The sequence below is a fragment of the Plectropomus leopardus genome, chromosome 6 (genome assembly GCF_008729295.1).
Source record: "Plectropomus leopardus isolate mb chromosome 6, YSFRI_Pleo_2.0, whole genome shotgun sequence".
Lineage (NCBI taxonomy): Eukaryota > Metazoa > Chordata > Actinopteri > Perciformes > Serranidae > Plectropomus > Plectropomus leopardus.
Genome location: NC_056468.1, coordinates 26,359,571 through 26,384,291, shown reverse-complemented (window position 1 = coordinate 26,384,291; position 24,721 = coordinate 26,359,571). Strand labels below are relative to the sequence as shown.

The 24,721-nt window shown below is 38.5% G+C and overlaps 1 protein-coding gene across 3 annotated transcripts; it reads right to left on the bottom strand.

The window, feature by feature from the left end:
- Positions 1 to 4,211: 4,211 nt before the first annotated feature.
- Positions 4,212 to 23,815, bottom strand: kcnip3a (Kv channel interacting protein 3a, calsenilin). 3 transcript variants are annotated; one of them, XM_042488872.1, is made up of 8 exons: positions 22,379 to 23,813; positions 12,077 to 12,079; positions 11,451 to 11,575; positions 11,289 to 11,358; positions 9,267 to 9,445; positions 8,599 to 8,703; positions 8,408 to 8,470; positions 4,212 to 5,213 (listed from the first exon to the last, which is right to left on the bottom strand). In XM_042488872.1, exons 1-8 carry the CDS (start codon positions 22,482 to 22,484, stop codon positions 5,166 to 5,168), a joined length of 699 nt encoding a protein of 232 aa, XP_042344806.1. In that variant the 5' UTR covers positions 22,485 to 23,813; the 3' UTR covers positions 4,212 to 5,165. The 3 variants fall into 3 exon arrangements, with proteins under 3 accessions (XP_042344806.1, XP_042344805.1, XP_042344807.1); XM_042488871.1 differs by lacking the exon at positions 22,379 to 23,813 and adding an exon at positions 14,668 to 14,779; XM_042488873.1 differs by lacking the exon at positions 12,077 to 12,079 and having other exon boundaries at positions 22,379 to 23,815.
- Between the last annotated feature and the right edge of the window lie 906 nt (positions 23,816 to 24,721).

Sequence of the window (24,721 nt, the reverse complement as noted above, 5' to 3'; positions counted from 1 at the left end):
CAGAAAAAAATACAGATACTCCCAAACAATACTTAAGTACTATAATAAATTATTATGACTTCATCGCATTACACCACTGAGTATAAATATATACCCTGTTACAAATTAAAGTTGAACTTAAGTAATAGTGCATTAGTTATAGTATGAGCATCAAAAAGACACAAAGACTACTTGTGCATAGGGCCCAGATATATAGTTGTATATATTTTTTTAAAATACCATTTAGCTTGATCCATAATATCACATCACCTTTATTTGACAGTTTAAAGTGAAGAGGCAGACTGGAAAGGGAAGAAGAGTTAGTTAAGGGGCCTTTTTTTGCACTTATTTTTAGCTCTTATCTGGTCAGCACCAACTTTATTTAAATTCATTTAAGGGTTTTGGCCAAAAACTGAGCACTGCTACTAGAATTAGGTTTACAGAAGCATTGGGACTGAAGCATACATGAATTTTCAAGCAATAAAACCCAAATAATAATTTACAAGACATTTAAAATACACACTTGAGTCATTTGACTCAGTGTTATATCAAAAATAAAAGTTATTGGGGTTTTAGAGAAGATATTGCAGTGCAAAGGCACAAAGGGACATCTTGTGTCAGAAATCCAGTTTTAAAGATTTAGTCTGGTTGCAAAGTTGTACTTTTTAAAAACATAATTACCGGCAGTGAGAGACACTGACGTCAGTTACTGGATCTTGCTCTGAATTCTGCTCTAACTTAGGACACACTGCAACAACAAATAACATAAGTACAAAGTTACTATTTCACTACACAGAGACTCCAGACAAACATGGGAATAAGTCACAGACCTATTTCGACAAACAGCACCCAAACACTACTTGTACATTATACATTAATTCATGTAATATAAATTTTAATATTGTGTGTATTCTTATTATGTATTTTATGTATTCCATTTTATTCTTTCAGTAGACTGTAGCTTGAAATTTTAACTATGAAAAAGACATGATGACATTAACAAAGCATGAGATGTTGCACAATGGTGATGTGAACAAAAGATAACGGTCATGAAGTATAAATAGTTAAACATCTGATGGCGTCAGTTTTGTCTCAGCTTGCATTTTAATTATCTTAAAGGAAGCAGATATTTGCCATTAAATGTCCAGTCCGTCCTCTGGGTGTGACTGGTGCTTCTACACATGCAGTTTAATTACTGGACATAAAAGTGTATTTATTTTTATTAGTGTGTGTCTCTATAAATGTGTGCAAACTGTAAACCATAATCCACAAGCAAACTAGCAAACACACAAATGTCATTATTGTTTTGATTACATTTTTGCTTAATGCATGTGTTAACGTCAACACACAGATTCTTGCATGTTTATGTGGATTTACAGTAATTTGGTCACTACCATAGACGGATTATGAGACAACGGGCTCCTGGGCACAGATATGCAAAACGCGCCAACACCTGGGAGCAAGACACACAAACTTGGTGATTGTAGTTTTAGTCTCTTTATTGTTGTGCATCTTTTTGTGGTTTTGTGTCTCTTTGTGGTAATTTGTGTCTTTTTGTGCTTGTTTTGCGTCTCCTTGAAGTTTTCCTGTGTCTCCCTTTGGTTGTTTTGTGTCTTTTTTGGTCATTTTGTGTCTCCTTGTGTACCTTTTTTTTTTTTTTTTTAAATTTTTTGAGGTAATCTGTATCTGCTTTGGTCATCTCTAGACTCCTTGTATTTGTTTTGTGTCATTTTGTGTCTCTTTGTGTTAATTTTATCTTATTGTGGTCATTTTGAATCTCTTCCTGGTCTGTACATGTTCATTTAAGTGACTTTTCAAAGGTGTAAGCCATGGGGCACCCCCGACACTCTGGGCCCCTGAAGCTGTGCCCAGTAGGCCAGTTCAGTAATTCATCCATGATCACTACTTTGCAAACACTGTCTCTCATTACCTGCGTACTGTAATATGATTCTTTACTTATGTAAACGCACTGACTGACTGATGGCTTTGTGCCACGCAACAATCCCCCAGAAAGCCCAAGACAGACATGAACTTTTGGTCTGAGTAAAGTCAACAATACCAAGAGATCCACACAGGAGAAGCTGCAGCAACAGGTGGTGATGTCACAAGGGTGTCAGCATAACTGTGCAGCTGCATGAATACGATTCAACACTGTATGTCAGATGGCAGCCAAGCAGCTCCTGAATAAATAATTGGAGTTGAGGCATGAACGAAATGGCTAAGGCCAGCGTGACTTTGTTGCCACTCCTAAACTTACCCAGTTTAAATAATTAATTGAATGAATATAGCAACAAGAAGTGATTCCAGGGTTCAAGCCAACCCGGATCAGAAAAGCTCTTGATCTGGACTTGGTCCAATGTGGTGTAGATGTGAAAATGCAAACAAATCTGAAACCATGTTTTAAAGAATATGTAGCCTCTCTGGGATAATCCTGTCCAGATGTGAGTTGTTTTTGCTTCTTTTCCATAGTTTTCAGTCAACCAAGTGTTAGGCATTGCAGAGATGTTCATTCTTCAAAAAGTTAAGAACATAAGGAGATGGGTATAATTCACTCCTCAATCTCTGAAGGTGAAGTTGAAACTTTTTTCGTAAAAGGGAAAAATGATCATTAAAAAAGTGCTGTCAATATGGAGGTTATATAACATGATGTAAAAAATACTGCAACCTTATAATGTACAGTATGCGCATCTTGTGAGGGAGTACCAGAAAACCACTAGGTGGTAGTGTCATTTCAGTAAACAGTAGGCCTCTTTTCACTACCTGTTCAAGGCAGGAACATTGCGCCATTATGCCGCCTCGCTGTTCTGTATAAAAGGTGCACTTAAGGAATGGGGGGACAGTATTGTCTTGCTTTTCAACTGACGAAACGGCGTCTGTGTAAAATGGACAGCCAGCAGGTTGGGACCACGGGCAGAGAAGGTGGGAGGTTTTGACAGCATGATTTGAAAAGCAGCTAATAACAGTTAGTAGCTAACTGAAAAAAGAATGACAGAAAATGACCGCAAATTAGGAAAAAATACGAGGTCTGGGAGCTCCTTACCCTCCAAGAAGAATACGAGATCAGCCGCCATATAACACAGATGATAAATGATTGTTAATGCCATGTTGATCTGATGTTATTGTTTCTAAAGTCCTGTTGACGTGTATGTTATACGTCACATTAGAGGCCAACGCTGTTGTTGTTAATCCCGTCATGTTACGCCTCTTTTTTTTCCGCGATGCTGGCATGCTGTGTAAAATCACACACAAGCTGCCATAAACAACCAAAGATTTTTGGATGGAATCGTGTTGTGATTAAAAAGTCATATTATTATTATTATTATTAGAGTGAAGTATGTTATGTTCAAAGAAATGCATGACATGCCTTTTTATCAGGTTTGCCTGGTAAAATACATTGTCTGTGCAGTGGTAGCTTTTATTTAATACACATGAAGAATATCAGTACCAGCCTCATGGTGTGTAGTGACTCACTTTTGCCGTTGTCTTTGCGAATGCTGAATGAAGCAATTCTACTTTTTGACACAAAAGACGTCCTACATTCGTATATGTTGGCTGGGACAGGTGTGCAGGATAAGACATTTTATCTCTCAACTGGAAAACATTTCAGGGGAAATCTGCACAAAATCGAAAAAAAAAGAAAAACAAACAATGTCAGGCTACAGAAGATGAACACAAGCCGACAGGTGAGGCTGATAATATATTATTAACTATAACCATGTCTTATAACTTCCACACTGCTGTTCTCATAACAGATCTGCATACTTTGCACTTGTCTGAAAAAATTACCCAGATCTCCCTCTTGTGACCTGAAACATGTCCTGCTGTTCCATGTGCCAACTTGGAGGGACCGTGTCTCATGGTAATTTTTTTTAAAGGTGCATGTCCTTAAAAAAAACTGCATTGCTGCAATGGTAGCTTTCTATGTTATCACTCCCCTTTCCTTCCCTTAGTTAATTGTGTTCTGTTCTGTTCACATGTGTCTATAAACCATCATAAATCTTGAAAACAACAAAAGAAAATGTGCAACACATCCATATTTAAGGCTAATAAGAGACTTTAAGAGACTGATAAATGAAAACACAGTTATCTGTAGTGAAAGGGTTGATGTCCCTCTTGTGAGTTCACTTGATGTTTGTTCACCCACACTGTTTACTGCTTCGTCATCTGAATGCAGGAGGGTAACGCAGTGAAAGGACGCATTAAACAGGAGAAGTCGCAGCTGTCGACAGCGTCTTTAATTAACCGACATCACAAAGGTCCTACTGTACCGTACAGAATACTGTGGCACTTAAGAGTCAGCATGCTCGTAGATACTGAAGAACCAAGAAAAAGCCTTAATTCAGCATGAGAACACACTTTTAACAGTCCGTTTGTTTCTTCACAGTACTGTACAGACGCCAATCTGACCAGCTAAACAGAGTCTTCCAAATACATTAAAAAAAGGATAAATACTTTTAATAATCTGTGAAGAACTGCTACTAAACATGTTAAACAGAGATTTCTAAAACAAATATTCTGGTCCTATTCCATCACCGAGTGCAGCACAGATGAGACTGATACAAGGTAGGATATATAACTATTCACTATACATATATACATACACATCAGCTGTGTATCAGGTGCAGGTATCTACAGGGCCTTTACTTCAGGCGCATATTATACATAGTCTTAAAACTGTAGTGCAAGCTAATTCCACATCACATATTTGATGACAAACATGCTTTACTTCATTTCTCTTTTTTTTCCTCTTTTTTTTAATTCTCATAGTTGAACTCATCCAGTGCTCTAAAAAGTCTCGAGGAAACAGCAGGTCCGTGTGTGTTTGTGTGTTAAAGCTAGTATCCTTACGTGCTCAGAGGATTATTGTAAGATTCTTCATTCCTTGTTAATTCTTTTAGTCTGATGATAAAAACACAAGGAGCTCTTCTGTTTCTCCATTAAGGACACACAAAAAAAAAAACACAGCAGGCAGACAGGGAATTTTTTACCCAGGAAGCTCATCTTCTGTCTGTAGCAGTCCGTTTTAAATCAGAAGCAGATACAGCTAAAGGAGCGCAGCGAGAGATATAAAAAACAAAAACGTCTAGTTCCTGTGTCTTTACAGTACCTACATTATATTCCAGGTTGAGTTGGAGGTGTGGGTGAGGTGGGTATACTTTGTTTGTGAGCTGTGCAGGCGGACTTCCTTATATCACGTTCTCAAACAGCTGCATGGAGTTCATGATGTTCTCGTCCTGGAAAAACAAGAAAAACATTTGTCACCAGAAGTCTGAAGTAAACGAAATGTTCAGGGTGATTCCTTTACTTCAGACCATAGACTGTATATGAAGATGGACAACATGACAGCTCACCCAAAGTTTAACATTTCAATCTCGATCGCCCTCTGGTGTGTGTCTGCAGTATAGGTCATAAAGCCCGCCCCTCCATGTTAATGTATGGGACAGAGGCCATACTAAAACTTCAAAGTATACACCAAATAAATTGGTCAGATGGTGCATCACCAGTGCAACATGGCAGCAGCCGTATCTGGGATATGTGAGCTTCACTTAAAGCAAAGCGAGGGTAAGTAGGGGCGCGTCGTCCATCTTTATATACAGTCTATGGTTTGAACACAATATTTTTGTTCTCATCAAGTGGCCAAAGTGACATTGTCATTTCCAGTTAAGTCATTCCAGACAATCGTTCAGTATTTGTCCCGTTGTTTGTTTTCTGGTGTCTAGTTGGAAAATATCAGGCCTGGCTTTTTGTGGCTGCTGAGGGAGGGATTTTGTTCAAGTTGTTTTTCAAAAGATATCTTGCATTTTAAAATCTTCTTCTTGATACTGAGGACAAGCACATATGTTAAAGGGATATTTTGCTGATTTTCAACCGACTTTGTATCACAACACTGTGGGTGGTAAATGAACTGTGGTAAACTTTCCTCCATCTAACCAATGCCTGGACATCCCTCCTCCCCTCCCAGTTAAACTCTGCCAGATAATGCAAAACACATCATCTGGCAAAGATCAAACTAAAAAACTAGGCAGTGCTGATCGAATATAAACTAAGATTCTGTTACTGAGTAACATATTTTTTACCTCAAATGTTTTTGGAAACATGTTTTAGCTAACTGTTTAACTGCAACATAAGATTGTTTGTTGCCAGTTGGTTCGGTGCGGTAAAGTGCATTATGGCAGTTGTAAATCAATGATACTCAACTTGTGGCCCATGATAGGATGCCCCCAAATCATTTTCTTATTCACAATGAAAATAAATTGAATCACACTGTGATTTTTTGGTGTACTTTTACTGTGAATAAGGGGGCAAATACCATCAAAATAGTTTGTTAATAAAAATAAAATGCCAGTGGAGGACCTCTGTTGGGACAACCCAAGAGAGGTCAAGGCTAAATCCCGAATGTCCTAAAATCCTCAAAACACCTGTGTACACAATATACCTGTTCAGGGCTGCTGCAACTGGCCCCTGTCCTAATGTCATTTTGCAAAAGTGGCAAAGCAAGTTAAGTATCCCTGTTGCAGGCTTTCTACCTCTTGAGCTAGTGAGTATCACAGTCCTTTTCCCCTTTTTTTCTGGTCATGTAGCACCAATTTCAAAAGTATTTGCACCTTTCTACTGTACAGATGGCCTATTTCTATGTGTGGATATATTATATATTAATGAAATACTTCTTTTATAAATGCTTGACTTCACTCTCGACTCAGGACACCATCACTCCTATACATCTTTACATAGCAAATTGTGGTTTGCAGCTATATTAAAGCTATATTAAAGCTCTGAATATCATATAGAGGATTTTTTTCTGTTCCTTTGGCTCTTTTTCTCTGAGGCTTTGTTAGAACAGCTGCAAAGTTGCAACATATTTTTATTGCCAAGTGTTTGAGTTTGGGGTCAATTAAGCACACAGAGAGATCATCTGAAACACAAACACAACATGAGGGAGTCTGGATAGTTTATATAATCTCAGCCCCTCCACTACTTAGGAAGTCAGGAGGAAAAATTGCCACACAAGTTAGCTTGTACATTATAATTCCAGTTTTAAACTCTATTTTCCTCAATTAAAATGCTTTTCTCTTTAACTTCAGCGCACTACATCAGGTGACTAGCCCATAAATGCCAATTGTTTTTGTGATTTAGCTGGAGTCTGGGAGAAAGTTAAGAGTCTTCAGTTGACCTTTGACTGACATTATTGGACTATTTCTTAAAGATTTAATTATTTATTTCTTTATTTATATTGTGCAACACAGGGACTTTGCAATTTTGTTGTATACTTGTTCATATGATGACAAATAGTAAGAACAAAAAAGTTCTTGGAGGTGAGGTCTACTGACTCAAAGAAGCAAATAAAAGCTAAATAATGTATCCCTATTTGAAAATGTACTTTGATATTGTTAATCTGACCCCTTGAAACCAGGATAAACATCAGTATATTTGCACTGCATTCAGATGCTTTTCACAAGCATTTAAACCTTTGAAACCTGAGTGAAGTGATTTGATTTCTTTCAAAAATGTGGACAAATAAAGGCAATCAGCAATTGGCAAGAGATGCCGGCAAACTGCAAGACATTATGAAAAGGTGACAAGAAAATTACTTGAAAATTTGTTTAGAATTTGTTCAAAGAGTTAGAAAGACAGGGAGAGCATTATTTGAAAATAAACGAATTAATAAAAATAGGGAAAAATCTCAGAAAACTGTTTGGAATTGTTTATTGTTTATTTATAATTATACATTTCAAAATGTGTTTTTTTTAAAATTATGATTATTTTGAAACATTTGCTTATTTTTGTTTTCCTTTTTGAAAGTTTTCAGGACAATCTTTTTTGTACCTTATTAGTAATATCTGGGGTAATTTCCTGTTTAGTTGCTCATTGTTGTCTTTCCATATTTTTTGAGTGTTAAAAAACATTTGTGTATGTGTCATGGTATATTTTCTTGAAAATCCAAGTGTAATGACAAATGAAATAAAGATTGATAAAACAAAATAAACTGAAAATTAGAAGCAGCAGATAATAAGGAGTAGAAATATCACAGCCTTATTATTTAGGCAATAATATGAGTTTCTAGAATATTTCATATTCACATCAAGTGAAAATCATCATCCTGATAATATTTGTGTGACCATACAATGAGTAAGAGATTGGTGGGAAACAGAGAGGATAACAGGATTTAAAACATACTTTCATAAGAAGAGGGAAGGTCAGGACATGATTCAGGAGAGGGATGGAGGAGGTAAGTTATTTCTTGAAAACACGAGTGATTCTTTACTGTATGTGCAAACGAGGATGATCTAAATCAGCGCCTGTTTAATCAGTGACATCATGTTGTTACTGTCAGTGAACCCTGACCAGCTGTACTGTGTTCGTGTTGATGAGTAACTCTAATTGTGTTTTTTTTAATGTCTGTCTGTCTGTCTGTCTCTGGAAAACTCACCTTCTGACAGGTCTCAATGAACTCTTCAATGGTCACGACACCATCTCGGTTTTTATCCATTTTCTGCAGGAGAAAGACAGAAAAAAAACAAAACAGAGAGAAAGGACATATTTGAGCATTTACAGGGAACTTTTCAATGATCCCAGTAGCATATTGCACTTGTGTGTGTTTGATTTGTGCATTTTCGAAACCTGGAAGAACTTGTCCACGTGCTCGGAGGGCGCTTCATCTCGCACGCAGGGGTACGTGTACCTCCCCATCATGTCATAGATTGACTTCATGATCGCCAGCATCTCCTGAAGAGAAGCAGACATAGGTAACATGAAAGAGTTAAAGCAAGTATTTATTTTTTACATTTATATCTCTCAAGAAAGATGCAGCACAATCAGACAGAGATTAAATTATAAAGGTTTTTACCTGAAATTGCGGAGCATAGAAAAAACATCATATTACTCAGAATGTTATGCATAAAAGCTAGAATTTAACAGTAAGATGCAGATTTTTTTGGGTAGTAGAAAACATGTTAACAAGATACAAAAATGAAAATTACAAAAGGTATGTAAATATAAACCCACACTCTTCTTCCCTCCCCTCCAAGTCTCAAGAAAGAAAAAAAAAGTTATAATAAATAAATCTGTTCAAATAATGTGGTTACAACTAGGTAAATGGTACTTTAAACAAAAGGAAAAGTTTTCCATAAAGAGGACTCCAGGCTAAGAAGTTGTTGGAGGCTTTTATAGGTTTACATTGTACTTTTCTAATGGCAGCATCTCCTTTAAGCACTGTAAGAATGATTATTCATTCTTATTTTGTCATTTTTCTAGTTTTGTGAAATGTAAGCGTCTGACATGTCACATACCTCTTTGGTGATGTAGCCGTCCTTGTTTATGTCGTAGAGGTTAAAGGCCCAGTTGAGCTTCTCTGTGACTGAACCTCTGAGCAACACCGATAGGCCGATGACGAAGTCCTCAAAGCGGATTGAACCGTTTCTGTCGATGTCAAACGCGTTGAACAGGAAGTGAGCGTAGGTGGTTGCATCTGTAGACAAACAGAGTTGAGTTCATAGATTTAGTGTGCTGTTTCTACTTTTTCTCAAGATTGACATATTAGTCCTCCTAGTTACAGTGCTTAGAATAAAGCCACTTAAGACCCAGTGGAGGAATGTAACTAAGTAAATGTAATATTCTTCAGTAAACTTTTGATGTACTTTCTATTTCATTTAACTTTACATTTCTTACTTGTTTTTATTACAAATTAGGTTTTTAGGACCCAATTATAGCCGAGCTTGTACTGAACATAAAGTAGTTAAAGTGTTTTCAAATTCTTTTGTTTTGTTATTGTTATCGTTGGCTGTTGCAAAGACAAACACAATGATTACCGTTTTCCTGGCAACCTACCAACAACACAGGACATTACATTACATTTCCTTAATCACACCCAGCTGAAAAAAACAGCTTGACCAGCTTGAGATGGTTAAACTGGTTTACCAGCTTGTTTGACAAGCTAAAGGTGTACTTTTGCATAATTGTTGATGGTTTAACTGGTCATACCAGCTTGTGGTGGTCAGTCTAGCTGGTTTATCCACTGAAGTTCCTGTAAAATTGAAACCAAATCAATGTCCTTGGGTGTGGAGAAATAACAGTGTCAGGAGGGGGAAGTATGAAAAGCAAAGGGCATAAATGAGTTAAGTCTACTGTTAAGGGATATACATAAAAATAAATGTGCGTAGCTTGACAGGGTGGTCACACCAGCACGTCTGGCTAATGACCCACCCAGTTAAACCATCAAAGACCAGCAAGTACTGGGTCAGGACCATCTAAGAGCATCATCGACCAGTTTTTAGCAGGTTTTTGTTTTTGAAGAGGTCTCCCACCCTCTTCTTGTTTTGGTATCGCAATGGTTGATGCACTTTCTTTGTGCCACAAATTGCACCTTAGTTCTCCTGGGAAGAGTTAAAGCAAAAATCATGTCTGTTTCCTCTTTCCTCTTTGCATTGATAAGCTACAACAGGAAAATGCTACTTACACATTAATGCATTAGCCACTTCAATCCAGTAATATAATCTACATATAACACAATCAAAGGGAATGTACAACAATAGTTTTACTTTTGATGCTTCAAGTAATTTTGTTTCTGAAAACACTTTTACTTTTAAGATTCTGAATGCAGGACTTTAACTTAAAGTTTTTTAACACTGATGTATAATTACGTTACCAAAATAAGGGATCTGTGTACTCCTTCCAAAGCTCTCATGACATATATTTGACCCATCAATTCAATTGTTTTGTTCAGTAAATCTTGCAAGAAAATGATGAAATATAAATCTGGGGCATGGAAACCTATGTTGTTACAGAGCAGATTTTTTTTTTTTGCATTTTGACAAAGTCTCCACCAATATACAGGTCTGTGGTCTGCATGAGATGGCGATGTGTACATCCCCTGAAGTCTACATGTAGCTGTGGTGCACATATCCCCGGGTATGAACTAGTGGTCTTAATTTACCTTTTGCTAAGTCCCACCCTCAAATGCAGAATGGCCAATCATAGTGTAGCACTCTCTGACAAACATACAACAACAACATGGACGTGCTCCATAAACTCTCATCAACTGTTTCAGATTTTCTTCATTTTGGTTTTGTGGATTTCGAGCTAAACTTTGTGCCTTTGTACGTGTAATAATGAGCCATGGGCTCTTTAAAATCTGTCCAAGGGTCACGATTCACCCCCAGGCCATGTCTAACCTACGTGGTCATTTTTTGGAGGATGGCCCCAAGATACACACATTCCTCCCTCTTTTCTCACCCCACCCTTCTCCCCTAATAATTTTCACACAGTCCCTAACAATAAAGGACAAGAAAGGAGAGATAGTTTTAACGTCTAACCTCCTTGGGGAAAGAACTGAGAATAGATGGTCTTGAAAGTCTCCTCATCAACCAGCCCGCTGGGACACTCCTGCTCAAGAGAGGAAAAAAAGAAAGATATAAAGAGAATAATTCAAGTCTATATAAAGCAAAGTAACAGTGGTAAAGCAACGATGGACATACATTCTTGAAGCCTCGATAAAGGGACTGAAGCTCCTTCCTGGTGAACTTAGTCTGAGCCTGCAGCTGGTCCAGACCCTCCGGCTGGTGACGCACTGTCGACAGCTCCAAGTCACTGTCGCTGCTGTCTGTGGGAGAAAGAGACAGACGGAAAAAGGGGATGGAGAGACAGACAGAAAAAGATGTAGAGGGGGAAAGATGAAGAGAAAGAGAGGGAGGATGGGGCAGACATTGAGTGTGTGGGTGCATGTTAGCATTCAGGGAAGGGGTGGGATCAGACATTCAACTGGGAGGCATTTGTTAACGAGCAGGTGGGGAAACGTGCAACTTTAAGAAAGAGATTTAGCAAAAAACTGTAGAAGAGCAAAACTTAGGTGGCTGAGGGAGTGAAAAGAAGAGGGGGTACTTTCTTTGTGGCGGAAATGTCACCAAACATTTTGATGTGTTGGCTTTTAAAAGAAAAACACTGCAGAAAATAAGAATTTGAGAAATTCAATCAAAGTTTTACTCACATTATCAGTTCACACACACTAAGAGAAAGCACTGCACGGCTGGGACGAAGAAAACAAAAACAAAACAAAAAAAGGGAGGGAAGTTTTCTTAAAGTTTTCTACTGTTACTATACTCACCATCTTTAGACAGAGAGAACAGAGGAGGAGGGGTGTTCACACCAAGATGTAGTGAAAGAGAGTAAATGGAGAACGGTGAGAGAGCGATAGTAAGAGGAAGAAAAAACAAAACAAAGAAAACAAGTCAGATCGGACACGCAGAGATTTACACGCTGGGCGGTCCAGAGGAAAAGACTCAAGTTATATTCTGACAAAACATCCAGCAGAGCAGTAGGATATAATACTTCTGTGAAACATAAACCACAGTGGAGGGAGCGGTTGCGTTAAACTGGATCGTTTTTTTTGGTGTTCATTTAAAACAATAAGACAGCAGAGTACTTTGAGAAGGAGACGACCCCTGACCTCCTTCATCACACGAACGCTCCCACTGATAAAATTTGTGAAATCAAGAGTAGGTGTCCAATGCTGTTTATTCCAAACTAATTTGATCTCTTATTTAATGACTGAACAGCATTTTTCCACAGAGCATAAATTTCAATGTTGACCTTTAAAACAGCAGTTTTTCATGAAAATGTTATCTCAAGGTCCACTTACCAGATTTGTTTCAGGACTTTTTTTTCAATCTCAATTCTTGATTCATAATGCCGCATTCGCGTTATACAAGAGTTATTGTAATTGAGTTTCCAACTTGTAAACAGCATCTAATTTTATAATTCTATAGACAGTATAGTAATTTTATTGCTCATGTGTTTTCAGTATTTAGTGTTTATTTTTAGAGCTAGTGTCTTCTCAAGATGATATTTATTCTGCATTTTGCAACTAAGATTTCTAAGAAACTCTCTTGTTCTGCTTCTGATCAGATTTAATTCATCAAATACAGATGCCTCACATCAGCCAAAGATCACAGCTCAATGTGATTGAACCCAAGTAAAGACTATAGCAACGTGTAAATCAGTTTCTAGGACACATCTGTAGCAATGTCTAATCAAGCAAGAGCATTGTACTATGTAGACAGGAAGCCACTGTGGCATCACAAGCTTGTATAACTTCCAAAAAATGCTATGTTTTATGGCCATATAGATATCTTGTCTTTTGTAAATATAACTATGGCCTGATTTTTTGCCTGTATACATGTAGAAATGTGTATTTCAGTCACAGTATTAACATAGGCCTAGTTTGAAATGAGAGGGAAATCCCCCATTAGGCTATGCTAGGCTAACCCAACCAATGAAGTCAAATGTTACTGGAATAATGTTTTGTAATTTGATGTACATGTATTCTGCTAAATTAACAAAATTCAAATTGTATACGGTAAGATACTGTATGTCGACTCTACTCCATAACATCTCTTTCACTTTTTTCTATAAACAGCTAGTAGATTAGCATGCCAACGTTATTGTAAGTTTGCTCCACAACAGTTACACCTGGCGGTTGCTCTGTGTGAATTTAGTCATGTGTAAAACGCCACTCAGTAAACACAAACATAAGAACTAGGACACGAAATTCAGAAAGCTCAACAAGGAGGTGGCTGAGCCGACACCTAGCAGCTAATGGTGCTAACACCATAAACAGTGCTACATAACAGCAACAGTGCTGACAGAGTTAACGGTGTTGACCGGGGGAACAAGAGGGTGGGTGCTATGCTTCTGCAAATTAGCAGTAACAGTCATATGAGCGCAGTGCAAAGCGACAGCGATGAGCTAGCCAGTGGGATACACAGATGCACTAACATGCATGCGCAGAAAAGCTCGGATTACAACACATAGAGAGGAGCCGTGACTTCGTTCTTTGCTCTGGACACTGTTGCTCCACTATATTTGCATAGCAAACATGGTTTGCTGCTCCTGGTGCTGTAAATACTTCGAGAGCACCCAACGTGTATTTAGACCTAGCTGAAAATAGCTCCCAACAAATACACTATTTACTCCTGTTTGAGTAACATTTGCTAAAAAACTGTGCTCAGCTGTATTATTGTACCCATTTTAAATATTTATATTTTTAACCCTCTGAAACCTATGCAAATTGGCTAGATTTTTTTTTTTTTAAAAAAACAGAGGAAGAAGGCGACAAGAAACTTCACAAGAAATGGCCAAAAATTAACAAGGAATTGGTAAAAAGTTACAAGAAAATTCCCTGAAAATAGGAAAAAATACACAATTAAAAAAAAAAAAAAACACCATAAAAATATAAAAACTAGAAAATGCCCAAAAAAAAGTTCTAAAAATCTGACTTCCTTTTTCTATGACATGATTTGAAATATTTAATTTTCTCAGGTCTGAGTGGTATTAAAAGGCATCTGAACACAGCACAAGAAAACTGATGTCATACTAGGTGTTAAAGGTGAAAGATTTGGGGGCTGAGATCTACAGTCAGACAGTCAAGAGGTGACAGAAGTATCTTTTATGGGATGTGCTGATATATATTGTCTAATATTAGCAGTCTGATTCCAGATAAACAATGAAAAGTCTTTATTATTCAAATCCTTTGTATCTCACTCATAATCAGCTCATAAACTATTCAAATTTGCATCAAACAACATTCATAAATATGGTCGGCACATGTGGATACATTTGTTTTTGGTTTTTTTTTCTAATTTCCCCAGCCTCCTTTCTACATGCTCTCCTCATCACCCCTCTCCCAGGTTGTCTCACCGGTCTCAGTGATGTCGATCAGGCCCAGCAGGTGCATCAGTTTGAGGAACATGATCACCAGGCAGACGATGCCGACAGTCTGGAGTCCCTCCGTCTCCCACCTCACACTCATCTTCCCCTCTTCTTCTATCTTTCCCTCCACGGTCCTTCTTAATCCTTTCCTCTTCTACTACATAACTGAACTTTCTGTACACCTTTTCTTTCAGTCCATCTGTCTCTTTCACTCTCGCTGCCCGTCCTCTCGTTCCCGTCCCGTCTCTGAAACAGTGTCACTCACTCATCACTCTTTTTCTGTCACATTTTTTCCTTGCAGTTTCTGTTACTCCATTTAGCTCTTCCCCTTCTGCCTTTTTAATCGGCTGTCACTTTCTCCTCCTCTAATGGATCTTTCAGGATATTCTCCTCATGTAAGCACGGGGTCTGATGGTCCAACTCCTTTATTAAGGTCAAGTGAATCAGATTATTGCTGTAAAAATACCTCTAAAGGGAGAGAGAGATAAAAAAAAAATCCCTCCAAAAAAGCTGGACTACCACATTAATCCATGAGAAATCCAATCAGATAAAGAGGAAGCTCAGATGCTCTCCCATCACATGAAGGGTTTTTTTTTCACAAGCATACAGTTGATTTGGGATTCCTCCAATGAATATTTTCCTCTAGTTGGTGACAAAACTCTTGTCAAATGAAAAACAACATTTAACATCCTCCACTGACTGAATGACTGATGCTCTGAAGTTTCCTCCACTCTTCCCTCCCTCCATCTCATGACTTATTTCTGCTAATTAACCTGTGAGCCCCAGAGGAACCGGAGAAAAAGTCTCATGATGCCTTTTTCAATCGAAACAACAAATTAAAACAGCCACCCACTGAATATTGAAGCTTTAAATGGACGAAACTATCAAGATTTTAATTATGTTTTTTTCTAAATGTGAAACACATAAAACTATTTGCCTTTAAGGAAGCAGAGATGGTGGTGAGAAAAGGTCAACAGGTGTCCTGAATCTCATTTTCCCAGTCAGCTCTGTGATCCACTTTCTAATTGTTCCCCTGTCTCTCCTGGGGTTCCTAACACAGATTTAATACTGTGTCACACACTCACACTCGTGTGATAAACGCTCCCTCTAATGGAGATCAGTGAAACAACAGGAGCCACAGGAGGGTGAACAGATTACTTCACCCAGATCTTGAAAATATGTTTCTTTCTTTCTCTGTTCACGACAAAGAATTGACCTCTCATTCAATATGTGACTTACAGTGTACTGTGCAAAAGTCTAAGGCCACCTTAAAATTTGTTATTTTAGCAAGGGTATCATAATCAGACACATTTATTTCTCAGTGGTATCTTTATTAAAAGACAACCAGAACAGAGAGGAAATATGTCTTGAATTCTCTTGGGCAGACACTATGAGACTTATGATATTAGTAATATAATAATATAAAAAATAGAAATACTAATACTGAGAAATTGCAAACTGTGTGTAGGAAGGAACGAAGGTAGGTAGTTAGGTAGAAGGAAAAGTAGGTAGGTAGGACTGAAGGAAGGAAGGAAGGAGGGAAGGAAGCCAAGTAATTAGGCTACATGTAAAGGGGGAAAAAAGTTCCATAGGTAGGAGGGAAGGTCGGTGGGTAGAGAGGGAGGGAGGGAGGGAGGGAGGGAGGAGGCAAGGTAGATAGATTTGTATGAGGATAGGTAGTTAGGTAGGTTAGCTGGGATACAAGGAAAAAAAATGAAAGCAGGTGGGTGGGAGGGGATGAGAGGTAGGAAGGAAGAAAGGTAGGTTGGTAGGTAGTTAGGTTTGAAGGTAGGTAGGTAGGAAAGAAGAGGAAGGAAAAAGTTAGCTTAGAGGGAAGGTTGGTAGGAAGGAAGGACGGAAGGTATGATTGTGGTATGAGGATAGGTAGGGAAGGAGGAGGGAAGAAAGGAAGCAAGGTAGGTAGGTAGAAAGTAAGATGGGTAGGTAGGAGAGAAGGGTAAGTAAGAAGGAAGGAAGGAAGGAAGGAAGGTTTGCAGGTAGGAGGGTAGGTAAGAAGGAGAGAAGGAAAGTTGGTAGATGGGTAAAAAGCTGTCAAATAAACGCTGTGGCGTAAAAAGTACATTAGTCTCCTCTAAAAGAATACAGTAGCAAAAAATAAAAATACTTGGGTACAAGTGAATAAAAATTGTGCACAAGTTCACTTCTTGAGTAAATGTTAGTTGCATTCAACCAACGTTTGAATGATCTGTCTGACGACAAACATGAAAACAAGTCACAAACAAAGCTACTCGTTCCCTTCTCATCTCTTTACAGTGTATTGATGTTGCTCACCACTAAAATATCCTGCACAAAATGCAGAGTAAAAATATCAGATATTGGTATCAGAGAACCTCAAAATACATCTCTAAAGACAAGGCTACCTCTGGCATCAGATGTCTTCCCAAAATAGGACCAAGCTGGACTGAACCCAAAATCGACATCAGAGCAGAGATGACCGGACTGAAGCGACAATCAAAGGCCAGCGAGTTTGTTTTAGATTAGATCATTGAGCTGGAGTTTAAAACGGGCGCACACACATGTGGATAAACACACACATAAACACGCATACACACAAAGAGTCAATGTGCCTATTTTAAACATTAAAGGATCTTTCTTTGAGTGCTAACGGATCAAACAAGCCTGAATTTACGGTAGCTGCAACTTCCATGTCAAGTTTCAGTCTCACAGGGCAAAAACTGTGGCCTCCAAAGCATGAGGACAATTTTGTAGACCGACCAAGTGAATGACCAACAGAGCAAGCTACAGAGCTAATACTGCAACAGTGATTGGACTGCTGATTAATAACGGATGTCTAATGTGCTGCTAAATGTGGAAAATCTGGATCACAGCATCAAAGATTCTCTACAGACTGTGTGTATATATATATATATATATATATATATATATATATATATATATATATATATATATATATATATATATATATACACACACACACACATACACACATATATGTATATATAAAATTTATTTCAGCCCAGCATAATTCTTTAATAATCCCTTCTTTAACATGTTGCAAGAGCAACATTAGACTACTTATTTCTTTTCAAAGAGAAAAAAAGGTACTCCAAGTAGCCGCTAAGATCTCATAAAGGGTCCAATATTATCAATCAAACTCTAAAAACTGTAAAATCCTCCTGGTATTTTAAAAAAATCACAAAATTATTACTTAAATTATTACTATTACTATTACTATTACTATTACTATTATAATTCAGTATTTGTCATGGTCAGTTTTAACTTACTACATTGCTGTTACTACATCCTGCTCTCTGCAGGGAGTATAAGGTGTAAATGTAAATCTTAAAATCCTGTTCAAATCACATTTAAGATAACTGGCCATCAAAATCAACCTATAGAAATGTGGACAAACTCAGTCAAATCAATTGATTGACTGAGAACTAAATGACCCTTTGCGAAGTCCTGCCCCTTTAACACAAACTTGCCCATTGAAGAGTCTGTAAAACTAAATGGATGTGCTCCATTGACTCTCAAGCTTTTTTAGTTTTGACAAAAATTTGATTATATTTCTTCAGGGAGTGCAGGTTGTTACGGTGTGGGCTCAGTGCTCGCTCTGGCAGCTTGAGACATACCATCACAAAGGTGTGGGACTTAGCAAAGGGTCAGCTGATGAGAATGTTGATAATAAGTTAACTGATTCATTTAAAAAGAAATTATTATTAAAAGTGAGGCTTTGACTGCTTTTCCCTGTCTTATGTAATGAAATGATTACATTTGGATTTGGACCGTTGATACAATTGTTTAGACAGAAAAAGCAATTTGAAGAGAAATAAGAAATTTTATTAATTGTCATAAGTATGGATTAACAGGAGCCTGCCTGAAACTTTCTGCCAAAAAGGGCCATGAAACTTTCTGCCAAAAAGGGCTGGCTTTCGTGGGACTTTCTCCCATGTGTCCATAGGGTGAGACAGAGGGATGCTGAGTGGGTAAAACACAAGACTCAAGAGATAGCATTTTAAGTCCCTTGTGAATCCAACATTTTTGCCCAAACATGACCTTTTTCTAAACCTTAATAGGTTGTCATGGTGTCAAAGCCAAAGGAAAGAGAAAGTGAAACCAAACAGACTGGCAACACTGAATGGGCTGATACAATGCGTTCTCATCCCAACTCATCAGTGGACTTCCACGTCAAATGCACATGGTGGGAGGACGCCACACGTGGTTATGTTTAGATAACACAAGCACATGGCAACCAACACCAGAACGTCAACAAATGCACAGGCTGGCACTGATTAAGCAACAAAGTCACAAATGGTTAAGTTTAGGGCAAGAGGGCATATGGGTAGGGGGAAGAAAAAAAACATAAAATTCAAATGGGAAGCGAACACTGGACTCCCACATGAAAGTCCAGGTTTATGGGACACATCCACCACCCCTCCCGCCTGACCACCAACTGACCTCATCCAGCAGCATTTCATGCGCATGTGAAAGGTGCTCTCTGGTGTCAGCCTTTACACCAAATTCACTAACAAAGCAGCGCTATTTCACAAGTTCGTAATATGAACGGGCTGGCTGATAACAACTTTCTGAACCCATGCACAGTAGGTCACAACTGACCTGTATCTATGAGACCTATAACCACAGATTAGGGCCATCTAATGTGCTGCTAACATCCCAATCAGGAGCCAAATCATTCATTCATGTCATTACAGTTCTCAAATTTAGAATTTAATTTAATTTAGAGTACATGACCTTGGTGTCCTCCTCAGTCAGTGGAAGCTATGGCCTCGAGCTACAGGTGAATCATTTAATAGGAAAGATACATCACAAAACAGCTCAGGAATGACTGCAGAACTGAATCAGCACCTCAATGAGAGTATCGATAACAACTGTGATCACCACAAAGCTGATATTTATAGCAGGACTGCATTTCGAGTCTATTTCTAACCGAGGCTGATCAACAAAGAGCTCAACATCTGGACATGTGACCTCTGAAAAGTATGACGCCCTCACAAATTGCTTTTCACTAATTTCCCCACATGCAGACTGGAGAGACAAAACATGAAACAAAACTGCTTCCAGAAGTTCAACACGCTGATGAGAAGATGCTGAAGCAGATGAGATAATGACACTGCCGTTGGTGAATTAGTCTCACTGGGAGGTGATGAAGCAACAAAGTGGCGGGATTGAAGACGTATGATGAGAATTTCGGAGGCTGCTGAGGGATGGCCAGTGTCCTTCAGGGTCCTGGAGGAGTGCTCAAGGCTCCATATTTAGGCGATCTCAGAGAAAGCCTGTTCGATACTGCATGTATAATTGATGTGAAGTAATGCTAAACCGGGGTGTAGGCCCTGACACAGTGGGAGCGGGCAGAGGAGGAAGGGGGAATTTAAGATTGGAGGGGATTGGGAGAAGTTATAAATTATGAAAGGACATTACTGGTGTTTTTGTTGAATTTATTACTTATGATGCAGGACCATATGAGAAGCACTAATGTGCCGACTGGAGCCTTCCTGCTGTAATTGTCTTGGCACACTGACTGCAGGGCACTCTGACTGGCTGGCCTTCAGCCCAAAACTCTAATCAAAGGGAACGGTAGCGTTCAAAGAGCAGCGTCTGATGTCTCTTTTACCGTCCCAAATGTACACAATCTATTGGCCCATCAAGATTTTATGGTATATCTCTTAGTAGGCAAAATAACACATTAACCCATTAACCTTTTCCCACTCTGATGCCATATATAGATTTGCTGATAGTCCTGAACTTTCAAATATAAAATAAATTACACATGCCACTGTAGCTATAGTATAATGCAGTGTTGTTTATTTTACTTCATTACATAGCAGAGAGCTAACAAGGAATAAGTGGATGGAGTCATAAACCCCTTGACCACTCTTTATTTATTATTTATTAAAATTATTTTTACAGTGACAATGTGAAAAGCTAATTTTCAAATGTCGCCCCTTTTTTCATTTGTTAAAATAGCCATTTAAACATTTTAACTAGGACGCCTCATCTCTGTTTTAATTTATTACTCCAATATTGTGTCTGTATTTTACGACTCCGTTTTGTCTTTGAGTATGAAGCACTTTGTGACGTACGATCCAGACAGTTTAATATAAACAACATTTGATTTACTTAACTCCAAGTATGCGAGGCAGTGTGTAAAAATAATGACTTGGTCACAGTGGTACAAGCACTCTGATCCTTTACCTGAGTAAAACTATCGAACATCATAAAAAATACTAAAGTCCATATAGGATTTATCAGTAAAAATATACTTGAGTAACAATAATAGACTGGGAACTTTTGTTAGATTAATTAAATGAGATTCTTACTGATGCATCAAAATGTAAGAAAGATGTTCATGGTTTTTAATAAGTTAAATAAATGACATTCAATAATGGGTGATACTTTAATTATAACATTGGAGAGAATACTGTATAGTGATAACATTATGGCAGGTAGAGATGCAGCGTGAGCATTTATTTAAGTAAAGTAGCAAAGTTGTTGTATATATGTTCCTGTCTTACATGAATGTATGTATGTGTGCATTCAAATGGGGGGGGTGCTTATATTATATTAAAGTGTGTCTCTGCATTGTACGTCTGATGAAGAGCATGAAGCTCAAAACATCATTTTGGTGGTAATGAAATTAAATATTTATGTGAGCATAGTCAAGTGTGCAGACTGTGTTTTGTTTTTTCATCTTCAGATGTGCATGTTTTTGTAAACATTTATTCAGTGTAAACTCTTCAAGAAAGTGTAACTTATGGTTGATAATTACTGTTGTAAGAGTAAACATGAAGGAAACAAGTAATTAAAGGTACTCAAGGAGATCTCTACTGTGACACTGTATATCCAAACACCAATCTGGGTTTGCACTGACATCGAAATTTAAAAAAAGAGCTAAAATAAACAGCCTTGTTTTTATATTTAACTTAATGACAATGTTGCTTCCGGATAATTTAATGTGCTTAGTTTATTTATTACTTCATTATTTTATTTAGTTTAAAAAGTAGATAAACATCAAATTTGAAGAAAAAAAACCCCAAAACACTAAAACAACATTATGTTATTTTTTATAACCTAAAAGTGGCTACAAAGACTTGACCTCTCTATCAAGCATTTATAAGCAGTATAAAATAAATGGTTATAACACATTATAATGTAGTTCTAAGTATTTATTAATGTATTTGTCAGTAACTGTAACTCATCCTGTGGGCCCTGGTGTATAAAAAAGATCATGAAAGACAATATGGTTTTAAAATGTGTCTTCACTGCCGAAAATATCTAATTAATGATACTTATAAACTCTTATCAATGTCCTTCAATCTCGCATATAGCTACATTAAATGTTTATATAGTATATAGTGTCCAACTATCTGACGAACTGATTAACTAGTCTGACTTATTTTTTAAGAAGCAGCATCTTACATGTGAATATTTTTGGTTTTTTTTTACTCCTCCATGATGGTAAATTGAATATTTTTGGATTATAGACAAAACAAGACATTTAAGAACATTGTCTTGGGCTTTGGGAGACACTGACATTTTTCACAGTTTCCTGACATTTTTATAGACCCTTCAATGAACAGATTAATTGAGAAAATAACAGACAAATTAATCGAAAATGGAAATAATTATAGTTGCAACCCTAGTGCTTATACAGTACAGTAAAGTGGTGAGTCATCAGGGGCCTCTGGTGGGCCCTTACCTTCAAATGAGGACATGGGCTCCAAGATGCCAAACTGCTTGAGAACTGCCATGAAAAGGATGATGACCACGCCAATGGCAAACAGCTCCATGCCCTGGATCCCCATGGCTTCAGGAAGGGGGGGACCACTCAGGGCCAAGCCTGCACGGGAAGGCCTGGCCCCTGGGAGGGACGAAAGAAAGCCTCGGCCCGAGTAACGCTGGGCCGTGCCAGTCAACAACAAGTGTTTTCAACAGAGGTGAGCCAAGAAGTCACAGGAATCAAGTCTGGTTGGTGGGTGACTGCATGGGTTTGTTCCCAGGCCCAGTGACAGCATGAGAACCAGGCCAAGCCGGCTGGACGAAGGCTGCTCTAATGTCAACACTGATGCTGAAGTGGAAAATATGTGGGAGCCGACATATATGGAAAACCTCCCTCTCTACACCCATGAGGGAAAATGGGGGTTGTGTCATGAGCCATTTATTACGGTGCATTAAAGGAGACGTTTAGAGTCACTTTCCAGACTTTCGTCCTGCGCGCTCTCTCAGGAGCTCAGACTGGCGAAGACACAAGTAACTGCTCACCCTCTTAATCCAAATGATCAGTCCTCACGTCATAGTTTACACTCATGAATCACATCTTGGTTTTAGATGAAAAATGTCTTTTGGGAAAAGCAAAACATTTGTTGTCCACTTACATTTTTCTCCAGAGAAAGTCCGCCTGAATAAAAGTGACTTATGGAAATACTGAACATGAGTCTTCTCATCTTCCATGCCATAAAACGGCAAAACAAAACAACATTAGCAATTATAAATGAAGTACCCCATTATATGCGTCAACACCACAAGGAACAAAAACTCAAAAACATACTATAAAAGCTCTTAATCTGCCAGTCGGGGACAATTTCTAGTCTATGCAGAATCTGTTCACAATATTTAGGATGAGATCATCTTTTAAAACAGACTATGCAAAGTGAAAACAAGCTGTACTGTCCAAATAATAAAAAAGACGATCACTTCTGGGACTTCTGATGTTTAAAATCAGCCAAATAATCCTTAGGTCCAACAAACACCTTTCAGCAAAGACTTAATTTAACCGTTAAATTTAGATTCTGCGTTGTCCTATCTGACTCCGTCCATTTCACTCTTTGTCCAAATCCAGGTCCAGATATGGAAGAGTATGGCCCTGGAGAGAAGGCACTTAGAGCAGCAGCAGCAGCAGCGTCCAGAGACGGAAATCCTGAGAGGAGCTGTGGGGAATGAAACCTCCTCCCCCGGTGTCTACCTCCTCCGCACATACTTTTCCATCACTGCTGTCTCTCCGTAGCTTCCTCAATTTATCTGTTGCTGCTTCTGGTGGCAACTTTTCCTCCCTCGACTCACTCAGTCAGCGCTCACTATGAAGTGTCCACCCTAAATCCATCCTGTCCTTCTCGTGGTCTCTCCTTACTCTGTTGCACTCCTCCTTTTTCTCCGTCTGTCCACCTCATTCGCCTTTGCGCCCGGGAGACTTCCGCCTCCTCCTCCACCTCCTCCTCCTCCTCCTCCTCCCTTCATCCCCTGTCATTCCATAACTTTCGCAAACCGCAGACTTTCTCTCCCCCCATGCTCAACTCGCTCTTTCCTGCCCCAAAGTGTCCCTCTTTTCTCCACCACATCCACCTCTTCACGGCTGGGTTTAGAGATGTAGCCCTTAAAGCCCTGGTTCTTAGAAATGATAAACTATGAGGGATTGAACGCCATACAAAAAACTTTTAATTATACAATTACATTACTAAATAACTGCTGTTTGTAACTCCAAATAGCCTACAGCCATACACACATTATGAGATAAAAGACCTTCTACATCACAGCAAGACACCCAAACTGATAGACAGTTTGGTGTCTACTCAAAGAGACATCATGCAACTCTTTGTGCATGTTTAGCATCTTCAAGTCATCTGATTAACTTTTCAACAAAAGAGTTAGTATTCATTTCATACCAATGTTTTGGTCCTTGCTGCCTAGACTGTTCACATTCATGTTTGAATTGAAACATCCCAGTGGGGCTGGGATGTGAAGGGTTTCATAGAGAAATGGCTCATCCAAAACTTTAGGACGTCCAGCATTACATTCTAACACCTCTGTTGACGTTTCCCCGTCAGAAAGCCTCCGGAAGTTCGGCTCTATTGACTGATGATTGAGGAAGACTATCACTGCAGCGGTACGGCTACACCAGCCCGCTGTAGTTTCAGCAATCTTCTCCTGCACAGTGACGTGTGACTGAAAAAAACCCCACGGCTGTATGTTAAAACACCCATGAATTCTGATATGACTGTTATCACTGTGGTTGCATGGCCAGTGATCAAAACTGTATCAGATTTAG